The sequence below is a fragment of the Acanthaster planci genome, linkage group LG09, assembly GCF_054643075.1.
Source record: "Acanthaster planci isolate LZ-2023a linkage group LG09, COTS_SCS, whole genome shotgun sequence".
NCBI classification, from domain to species: domain Eukaryota; kingdom Metazoa; phylum Echinodermata; class Asteroidea; order Valvatida; family Acanthasteridae; genus Acanthaster; species Acanthaster planci.
This window is the reverse complement of record NC_141785.1, coordinates 12586513-12598192: the sequence shown is the minus strand read 5'-3', so window position 1 is coordinate 12598192 and position 11680 is coordinate 12586513. Positions and strand designations below refer to the sequence as shown.

Below are 11680 nucleotides of genomic sequence, written 5' to 3'. Positions count from 1 at the left end.
GCGCGCGCGCACGTACACGCAAGTGTGCATGCAGGCCAAAGCGTTTGGTCTTTCATGCTGTACCGTGTATTCGGTACTCGGCCATATTGCATTCACTGAACAAGTAAACGGGCATTTCACATGACTTCCACACACCACCCACAATCACAGCGGACATTATCACCCAAAATCATCAGTGGCACGCCCTGCACGCGGTCACCCCCGCAATTCACATACAGTTTATACTGTCTGGAGGCAGGTGAGTGCTTTTTTGTGTCACTGTTGTTAGATTTAAGTTTGGATCAATTTTTCAGCCAAAACCTAAAATATTTCTATCGCAGTTCGTGTTGTTTTTTACCACTGGGTGTACTGAACCTGCGCTCCATTCGTTCAATGCACTCGGAACCTCTTTCGATATTGGTCTGAGCATGCGCAGTCGGCCATAACAACACATCGCAATGTTTCGCCTAAAATGGCAGCGAGTAGCTTAGAACAAGACGGCGATGGGCTAAAATTGGATCCAAATTTCGAACTTTTGGCAATACTATTGGCCCTTGCTTTTCAAGAGGAAGATGCAGAAAGGTTTCTAGAAGTATATGACAATGTTATTCCGAAATCACTCTCAGTTTCTGAGGTAAGAATGTGGAAATTTTCCGACGCACAATTCCAACTAGCCGTCGGACATGTCGGATCATATGGCCCGTCATGTGCCTGCCTGTACACTCAATAAAATAGGTAATGGCTTTCATGTTGAAAATGTTACAAAGTCATGGTCCAGAGACTCAACACGTCCTGCCTTCCTAATTCAATTTGTCTGGGGGCTCATTACCTTTAGCACCCTGTTCCTGTTATAAGGGAACAAATTCTATTTTTTCGAAACAACTTGGGCCTAAGCTAGGGCCAGGCCTACATGTATCTAAACAAGTTGTTGGTGATGTCCTCTTTCACATTAGAAAGAAAAGAGAACTGTGCTTTTGGTTTTGAGGGAAACGTTTGGGTAAAAACGGAAGTGTACATGACCTCTCGATCTCGGAAGAGAGCTGTGAGCGAAAAATAAGCGAATGTAGTCTGGTTCCTAGCCATGCCAGCCCCACTACTAGTGTGGCACGGACTCTCACTAGGCCTACTGCTCCATCCTTAGCCTCACATCCGTATACGCAATTTGCGTGTCGGCGTAGTGAAAAAGTTTGGCACACCCTCTTATAATCAATTTTTTGTGCACACAGAAATGATCCTCCGCTTTCTTAGCGCCATTTATTTAATACACAGAGTGAGCGATAAGATACTACAATCCTACATGTACCAGTGGGCTCTTCCAAAACTTGGGCAGCAGTTTAGATATGTCTTGACATGGAAGAGCCATCGAGACAGTGAGGGGTCAAGTGACGTAATGTTCAACGGCCTTATTTTAAAGATGGCGACTGTGAGAGTGAGCCCGTGAGATGGAATGGGTGAAGGCCAAAAGAATGGAAAATACCTGATAAACGTGAGCGAAATCATTCAATAAATGGCGCTAAGAAAGCGGAGAGGCTAAGGATCTTTTCTGTGTGCAAAAAAATTGCGCCTACGATTATAAGAGGGTGCGCCGAACTTTTTCACTATGCCGACACGCAAATTGTGTATAGGGATGTGTGGCTAAGGATGGAGTGGTAGCCTGAGTCTATGCCATACTAGTGGGGCTAGTCTTGTTCCTTGACTTGGATGGAGATTTGTTTTGATAAATCCCAAATGCCTGAGTCAGGTAACCAGACGAAAAACGAAATGGCGTGATTCGACTGAGTGGTTGTCTTTTGCCAAACTCGGGTTACAAATTTGAAGTTTTCTCTCTTAAATATTGTCAAAATTTACCAAAACTAGGCCTATCAGGATTAAGAAATGGTTCCTTAAGGTCAAAATGTTAGTTTGAGAAAGTGGACTTTGTTTCCTTACTATAGGAACAGGGTGCTAATGGTAATGAACCCAATTGTATGGAAAGAGTTCCATATCTGAACTTCACTTGACCGTTGACACCCTGTGCATTTACCCTTCAACATGAGTATGACATTCTTGCGGATGTACGGGAAATTCTGTAGGCCTAAGCTATACTATTGAATAGCACGAAGGGTAATTTGCCCCAATGCTGTGTGTTAAAAGTCCATAGTGATGTCACGCCAACCAATAGGCCCTAGGCCATGTAGGCCAAGGGCTAGTAAAGAGGCTACAGCCTACATGTAGGCTAAGCCTAGGCCTACTACTGGCTGACTAGTAGTATGACTATGAGATTGTTTTCGAAGTAGGCCCCCTAGCCTAAATATTTCAATACTTTTCACTGTTAAATTTTACTTTTTAGGACATTGGTACTGGTACACGTACATAGGTGGTCACGTTTGGGTGGGTTGGCCTAATAAACCACTGTTAGGGAAACTTGGTGATGTCTGTATTCATGGTATTTGGTACTCGTACATACAGGCAGTAGCCTGATATTACATTAGGCCTAGTCCTACAGTTGTTTTCCTAGTTCCAGATTTTTCTTGGTTCTGGATCGCTTGAAGTAAAAACCTAGGCTACTTCTTTTGTGTTCTTCAGTTATACATTCTAAGACAAGTTCTGCTTGAAAGGTCAAATGTAGGCTTCTTCTTGTACAAAAATTTTTCTAAAAAAATTATGGAAAAGAAAATTTTAGCCAGATTTCCGTTTCGTACTTAGGCTAGAAATTTTTGAATGGTTTGTCAAAAATCGTGGGATTAAAAAAATTGACAAAAATTTACAAGGTGGAAGGTCACTCACTCCGTGTGATTCCAAATACTTTTTCATGCTCAACATTCTTATAAACTTTTGTGTCTGATTAACCAAAATGACATGTAGACTTTCCGTTTGTTTAAAATTGACCAAAAGTGAACACATTATTTCCTAGTTTCGGATCGCGCATTATTTGCACACAAATAAATGTAAATTGCAAAGTTCAACTACACGGATATCCATGTACATGTAGGAGAAATGTATGTGACATAATAGATTAGTCAAATGTGCGGCATGGGGGATAGTATTGTTGATAGCTGAAAAAGTCAAGTCAAAATTTACGCAGGTTGTACTTTTTAATTCACTGTAATTCTTATTTATGAAATAATTTTCTCTAAATTAAGAAATTCTTCATTAGAAAAACAGCTTGTTATAATGGTTCTGGCTGCAAAATTGATTTCTTGTGCAGTTACTTTTTATTCGTTAAGTTTTTGTCACAATCCGGAACTGGTTAAACAATCCAGAACTAGGAAAAGTGTCCTCGTCACTTTCATTGATCTTGAAAGTCCAAATTAAAAGCTAATTTTGAAAATAGTTTGAACTAGGAAAACAGTTGTATAAAACTAACATTTACAAAATCACAATTTTTAAATAGTCTAGTAGGCCTAGACCTTGTTAAGCCGAGGCTAGGACATGTACATGTACATGTACCTGTAGGTATTTGTAGGCTGTGTACATGTACATATACAAAGTACCATCCCTACTTTACATACCCTGATGCTGCAAGATTCATTTTTTATGATGTGCAGATGTGCATTATCCTAGAAAAAGCCAATATGCTACATGGATGTCCCCAGTGTACCAGTACATATTAGTGGTAAATGATGTCACAATTTTATTTTCATGATGTGATATTGTCTTTTAAAGATTTGAATAACTCACATTGTGAAAATATTTGGGTATCAGCAATGTTATTTTTACATTGGTGATTTTTTTATTCAACCCAGGTTTCTGAATAAAATTTTGAAAATCTTTTCTTTTGTTCTCCCCTAAAAGTTACTGATTTCCATCAAGTACGTGTAAGCAGAACTGACCTCATTTTGCCGTAATATGAAGTTTAGGTCAGACTGCCAACCTTGCAGTACTTCTTCCTGAGGTCAGGCATTACCACACAATAGATTAAAAGGTATTTAAGTGAGCCTTCAGTTCATTAACTTTGGATTTTTTGCCCTGCCTGACGTGTATTATAACATTGTATACTCTATGTTTGCCCCTGAAGGTTTGTGGAAAAAACCCACAAGCGTACTCGGGTGGGACTCAAACACACAACCTCCCACTTACTAGTGCAGACGTCTTAACCACTCGACTTGATCTTGTGGTTCTCGTAATCGCCGCATGGAAATTTCAGCCCGCATCAAAAACCTTGTTTTCCAACAGCTGCGTCTGATTTCATGGTTCTCCTCACAATGTCAGCACTCGCATGCAAATTTCGGCCCACATCAGAAAAGTTCCCTGTACATTTTTTTTTTTAACGGCGTCAAGTTTGTTAGTCTAAAAACCGAATGCTAGCGCTGTTGTATTGAATGATGTCTTTGCCAATACATCAAATGTGCTGGTTGTTTTGGAAATGCATGTATAAAATGATCACAGTTGTGTATCTCTGTATGTATAGAATGCAATATTAAATTGAGGGAGTAGAGACATTTTTTGGAAAAGCCAGTAAGGTGATGTGGACAGAGTTAAATAATTCAGGATTCATGTGCAGACTACAGTATCACATGGATGTATTGTTTTGTGTGTGCACTTGTACATTGTACGTGTACAGGAGGGCCCAATTTTGATTGACAATCTGCACGCTGTCATTGGAATGGGCTAAAGCACATTTTGCATATGATGGTGCTTGGTACGTGGTAGAAAAGTGGCATGATGCACACCCGAGATCAAACTGATGCATTGTTTGGCAGCAGTTGAAAGCCACACTGTTCAAGTACATTTCCGTTCTTGCTGTGGATCATCCAATGGAGTGGTACTGTGAGTTTTTCATAGCCTCAGTGATTCTCGCTGTCAACTCATGCATTTGTATTTTGGGTCAGTTGCAGTTGCTTGTCCCGTTGAATTTTGAAATTCTATTCTCTCTGCAATTTAATTGTTTTTTACAGTCAAAAGAACGCATAGTTTGATGAATTTTTAGGAAAATCCCTCGCCAAACTTGTGGAGAAATTTGCTGACAAAAGATGATGAAATCCCCTAATCACTTTTCCAGAAGTGGCTGATGAGAACTTTGAGATCAACTTTCATTGGCCTTACGGTTCAGAAAGATTCCAAAACATTGAACACCAAACATTTAAAGACATCTGACATGAACGGACAGTGCGTTAAGCAAAATGGAATTTTGCTGGCACCCTTATTTTATGCCTAGACTTCAATGCAGCTGTCTGTACATGGACATGCCAACCTAACATGTTTTACGCATCCGATGTATGGTGTGCTCCAGTTTTAAAAGTACTCACACCACAGAACATTAAAGTATAAATATTGATATTACCGTTGCACCAATGGAATACCTATTAAGAGTTTAAGCTTTGATTATGAGATTTGTGTGTCCCTTATGGTTGAATACACATTTGACTGACAAAGCCAATTCATTCCATGAAGTTGGACAACAAAGTGTGACATTGGAGCTGAAGTTTGAAATTCACTTATGTGTCATTTCCCCCCCCCCAACTAGTAATACTTTTGCAACAACTTCGGCGGACAAGGAAATACTCAGGTATTATGCATCATCCAACAGGTTGTGGATTAACATGGAAACCACGTGTAGTTTAGCGAAGATTTCTCCATGTCCAAGTAGCAATGTTATGACAATTCATTTAAGTTCTAAATACGTGTATTGGCAAATATGAGATTTGAAGCTTTTCATGGTGGAGGAAGCAAGTAAACTAGAAAGGTTTGCAGTAGCACCATGGATATCTCTCTTTTTGAGTACTGTATGAGGAGTTCTGAAAAGAACCTGTGGTACTCAATGTTTCGGACTGTATGCTCTGTCCATTGTCAGGAGACTGCAGAGGGTCCAGTGATAAGGCAGCCTATACGCCTCATCACTGGACCCTCTGCCGTACTTCGGCTTGTGCAGCTTCTGCTATATTTCACTCCGCTAGTCTGGTTCCCTGCCCAAAGATTCCCTGACGACTCTTGATAAAAAAATTTGTAGGGTAGGTAACAACCACGGATATAAATAGATATGACCTAAGGGTCAGGGGTTAGAAGTTGAGAGCCTGGGTGTTTTTGATTCATGGCAACATCTCAAAAACTAATGAGGCTTTTCCCATATCCAGTGGGCAATGTTGCTAGTGCATCCCCACTGAGAATGTTCCAGGCACAAAGCCTGCATAGGTAAAAAGAAAGTTATGTTCTGTTTTTCACTTGGCATCTCGGACAGGGCTACATGTACCTTCGATTTCAGTGTATAAAGTCAAATATTGTGGGATCAGCAGCTGCCATTAGGATACGGGAGTTTACATTCAACAGCTAGCCTGCCTACCCAGCTGGGAATCACTGAACATCAACGGGACCATCTGAACATGCCGAATATACATGTAGACTAGATGACTTCGTTATATTTCGGCTATTTCCATAAAACTGGAGGAATTCCTCCAGTCTTGGTCACATGGACATTGGGTGATACCGGACCCTTGATTTGTAGAGTAGTTGGAATCATCGGGTCTGGTATCCAGACTAACATTGATGCTTACTAGGATAAACAGCGCCCTCAATATGTCGTAATTTTATCTCAGCACTTATTTCTACCCTGCAAAGTACATTTAATAAATTAAACAGAGGTCCGATATACGACAGATATGTGATAAACTGCAAGAATAGTGATTACAACACCAGTGAAAAAGGGGAATTACGGAGGCATTGTCAAAATAATTGGAGAAAAGGTGTTCAGCTGTCCAAAACTCATAACTCGTAACTTCGTAAGATGACGCCTGGTTCTTTTTGCTTATTACAGCTGGACAAACTAATGTGCAGCTTGACTTGTACTTGAACAAAGGGACTTGTGACTTGACCTGTGTTAGACCAAATGACTTGTGACTTGACTTGGACTTGCAAAAAATGCCTTGCTGCCACCTCAGATTGCTTGTGATACTCCCTTTAAGTCTGCTGTTGAAATGTTGATTGTTAAGATGTGTGTGGTGATTGCCCCTTGTACATTTGTATGCATAGTTTGAAAATTAAAGTACAGCCCGACCTGTACTGACATGTAGTGTACCTGTACACTACAGTGTTACATGAGGTGGCCAGGGCCATTTGATGTAGATTTGTATGTTGTGTTATGTGCAGGTTCAGAAAGGACCAGGGTCATAGGCTCAAAAGCAAATTTAACCATTCTCCAGAGGTTGACTTCTACTCCCTGGTACATCAAGGCCAGATCATCTAGTGGGTTGCTTGGTGGTAGACTTGCATGATGAGCTTTTGAACCTTGTATGGAAACAAGGAATTTTAACCTTCATATTTCAAGTTGCATCATGAGACAAGAGTCAGTACAAATGAGAAGAATATAAGACAGTGCTCATTGACAAGTCTGAAACTTGAAAGTCACATGCGTTGTGCATGTAAATTTACACAAAAGTTTTAGGCGTCCTTAGTTAATATCCAAATCAAAAATTTTCCAGAACCCAAGTTCTGTGTAAATAATGACCTCTATACCAGAAAAAAATTCACTGAGTCAACTTGGGATAAACATAGCCCTGTTCACTTCAAATTACCGTTTTCAGCCTGGGACATGATTTTCATCCCATGGTTCAGAAACATCCCAAGGTTCAGAAGCAGGGTTAAGTTCAGTACGGGGTGAAATCTACATGTATATCGGGGGTGACATGGGGTTGCCCCCCTCTTGATAAATTCCAAGTATGAAACACCATTTTCAACATGCATCACCCCTGTGTCACCCCCAACATTCATCCAGTGTGAAAAGTTCTTAATCTTTTAACGGTAACTTACTACCAGTGCTGCATTTGTCCATTTGTTAGTATTACTCTTATTGTGAGGAAAAACCTAAGAGAATGCACAATGTGTTATCTTAAGATGTGCAGTCTGCCACAGATTCCATGAAGTATATGTACAGCACTTGGCACTTCTGTTTTTAGGAGATGCATGCACATGCACAGTATGTACAAGTACATGCATGCAGACCCATTACACAACAGCACCCAAATTCATACCGAAGTTTGTACTGGACATGTACTCACTGTACTGTACTGTTATGATGCAGGCCACATGGGTCACAGGTGAATGAACATGCTCATTGTGCTCATGCAGCCATCTGAAATTGAAAGTGATGACACATGTGTACACATGAAATACCGGGAATAGAATGTGGTTTCATTTTGGAGAGAGTTTTGGAATATGATGTTCACAGAAATGACACCTTTTTTTTCATAAGCCTGCCAACTGTTCTGATTTAAACGGAATTATCCTGATTTTAACAGTTTACAGACCACAAGAAAAAGTTGTCAAAATGGTTGCTGTTTGCCGTGAAGAGCTACCTATGCCGAAAAAAGAGGGCACTGTTAGCCACGCAGGTCATTGAATGTTTCATGTTGGCCACAGTGTACATGTAGTTTGTGTATAAACATGCAGGACTTTCAAGTCTTTTGTGCATAAAATCCAAAAGGGTAAGCAACAAAAGATTTTTGCAGAAATTCAGAGAATTTATAGAGCAGTTTATGTGCAAGAGCTTCACATAAAGGTAGGAACTTTGCTTTCAGCAAAATGGGACTTAGGGATGGCCAAAGTGACTAATGCATTCACTTCAGTAAAGGCCGAAATTCACACAAACATTTTGGTCTTTAGACACAGGCACATGTGTAAATGCAAGGTGCGTAATTTGGACTGAAATATTTTGGGAGCATTTCTGTCCACTTCTGCCGTGTTCCCCCATGGTATTCCTACATGTAGTTGCCATTGTGAATATCACAGCTACCGGTAATCAGGTAATTAAATTTACCGACCAGTCGTAACTTCATTTCACCACCATGAAATAACCATTGAAAGACCATTATTTGTTGGTAATAGTGAACAAAAAATGACTTCTAGCCATGCATTACATGTTCATTCCATTTGGACTAGGACAAATCAGTTTTTTGCATTTATGGATGCATGAGGTTTCAGTAAGATTTTTTTTTCAGCTTTGAAATGAAATTGTACGGTCTGTGAAGTTCTGCAAGGAGACAGTGAAAGGGGAATGGGTTATGATAGGGTATTGTTGGTGTAACCACCCCTGTTAAGCCTGGTGTCACCAACAACACAGACAAATGCAAACCAGCCCGCGACGATTGGCAAAGTTGATCCAGGTTCGACTTTGCCGACTGTCTACATTGAGTACATGTAGCCGTGGTATTCCCATACAAACACGCGTGCTGGCATAACCGACGCGCAGTGATGTCCCTCCAGATCACTTACTTCCACAAATTTTGCCTATTTTCTCCTTAATTAATGCTTAAATATTACACCCTTATTATCAACTGAATAGCTGACCACCAATGAAATGCATGAAACCGGAGTACAGGTTTGGCATCATGAGGCGGTACAGTCAATATAGAAGGGTATACATTTCCCGCAAAAAATCACGGAGTTTCGGATTCCATTTTGTTTCAATTTTCGGGTGGAATGACGTCATGCACTATTTCTTCCATTTGTGTCTGTGTCTTCACGTCTTGCAGGCCATCTGTGTTACAAACGACCATATGGAAACCAGGCTTTATTCATGTGTGCACATGTATTTGCCGACTTAATCCATTTTGGTACCACCTCGTTAGTGGTTTTAATTGTGCAGGCAGGATTAATATGTACATGTAGGTTGAAATTGTTCGTAGCATGGACTCTGTATCATGTAATAGAGAAAATGTACATGTATACCTTGTCATTCCTGCAGCTTTAAAGCTAACAGAGTACAGAGGCCACTGACCAAATTTTGTTGCTCTATTGTTCAACCATATTGTACATGTATAGTACGTGTACATTTACCTGTACACTTTGATTTGCAGTTTGTAGTTTGTACGATCGTGTAGTTATCCATGTACCGTACACAGTGTCATTGGCTCCCATATATACATGTACATGTACTCTGAAGCAAATAGAAGGTCTTCAAAAAAGACTCCACATGGACTGCGTCATGTTAGGATCCATGAACCAGCTAATGTGAATTTATTGATTTGTCATGAATGACTGTTCGGCGCACGATTCATTGATAAGTGAATTGATCTAATCACTCGGCTCTGGTTGTTATCAGCAGTGTCTACATTTGCCAAGTTCCATTTGGTTATTTTGTACATGAGGTGTCTCTGTAAAAGTGCAGAATATACACATACGAGTACCTGGTAGTACAATACATGTACATGAATAATTGCAACATTTTGGACCTTGGGTTGTGCATGGGATGTTCATGTACAGTGCATGCTACATGTACAGTACATGTACATGTATATATACATACATGTACACACTGATAGACTAGTGCATAAAGTGTGGAGTTGAATTTTTTGTAGTGAGTCATGCGTAACTGTTCAACACACTACATGTTTTTCACCAGTCTGAAAGTTGCAGACTTCCAGCATGAACTTGTGTTCTCATGTGAATAGTAAAGCTATTGTGGATGATACATAGCCGTGCAATTTTTTATATATTGATGGCTGTTCATGTAGATCAGACGACCCTGCTGGATATGTTATGTTCGCGAACACAAGGTTTAAAATACCCATAACACCTGTGGACCATGGTCAGTGGTTTTTTAACATTAGTCTTGCAGCAGGATACCAGCACAAGGTCAGCATTCTATTGCATTATCTCTGACATATTTTTTTCTGCAATTTATTCCAAACAGTTTGGTAAATAAAAGGTATCAATTTACATGCAAATTCGTGCATTCTGCCTTTCATTTCAACACCAATCCCATTTAATTTTCTTTGAGTAAATGTACATGTACAAAAATTACAAGTATTTCAAGACAGTACATGTTCAGTGAAACATCTCACCAGCACATTTGGTGCTGTGTCTGTCTTGTAATCTGTATTGTAGTCTAATAAATTTTATGAGGTTCTGAGTACCTGAAAGTCTGAGTACTTTACCAGCCGAGTACAAGAACTGATTTTCAAGTACGAGTACTTGTACCTCTGAATACAACAAGTACGAGTACCTGTCATTATGAATACAAGTCAGAGTACTTTAAGTCTGGGTAAATAGTCAAATTTGTATGTCAAAATGTTTATGAATATGAAGAGTGGATCTACAAACCCTTTTGGAACTGATTGTTCTTATGAAAATCTGCCATAGCTTTCCCAAAGCAGTATGTCTAGGTAAATTTGGAGATTGTATTAAGTCCCAAAACTATGTACATGTATTTTAGTCTCCTTGGCAAAATGCAGAGGTACAACATTTACATGTACACTGCAAGAGAAGGATCATCAGTTGTGATGCATCAATGACAGTAAAAACATTGACTAAGAAGGTAAAATGTAAAGCATCAAGAATAAGCAAATGCCGTTGATGCATGGTCCAATTTCACAGAACTGCAAAGTGCAGAATTGGCCGAAGTGCCAAAAAACTTTGCTCAAAAACACAGGTTACCCACTAAAACTCTGTGTGATTGTCATGCCAACCAAAAAACATGTAAGTAACATTCCGAAACAATATACAGAGCAATAGAGTAGTGATTGGTGATCGGTGATTCACATGGCCATGTGCAGTGTACCATACACGTACCAGTACGACCCCGACTCGTGATGCATTATGCATGCACAACGCGATGGCATAAATGTGGATGGGTGAAATCTGCTTTCCAGACCTATTTATATGCCCACTTTCTAGATTCTATGTCAGGTCCGGGAACCAGACAAGCTACAACTAAATTGAGTGTTACCAGTCCTACTCTTGGACCCAAGATGCCTTCTGCGGTGCTGCAATCCATTGTTGCATACAGTGT

The 11680-nt window shown here is 40.0% G+C and overlaps 1 protein-coding gene across 1 annotated transcript in view; it reads left to right on the top strand.

Moving 5' to 3' along the window:
• The first annotated feature begins 424 nt into the window (after positions 1–424).
• LOC110987010 (uncharacterized) overlaps positions 425–11680 on the top strand; it is a 28043-nt gene continuing 16787 nt past the window's right edge. Inside the window, exon 1 of the mRNA XM_022249387.2 lies at positions 425–613. Within this exon, the coding sequence (XP_022105079.2) occupies positions 452–613 (162 nt within the window). The 5' untranslated portion in view covers positions 425–451. The remainder of the gene's footprint in view (positions 614–11680) is intronic.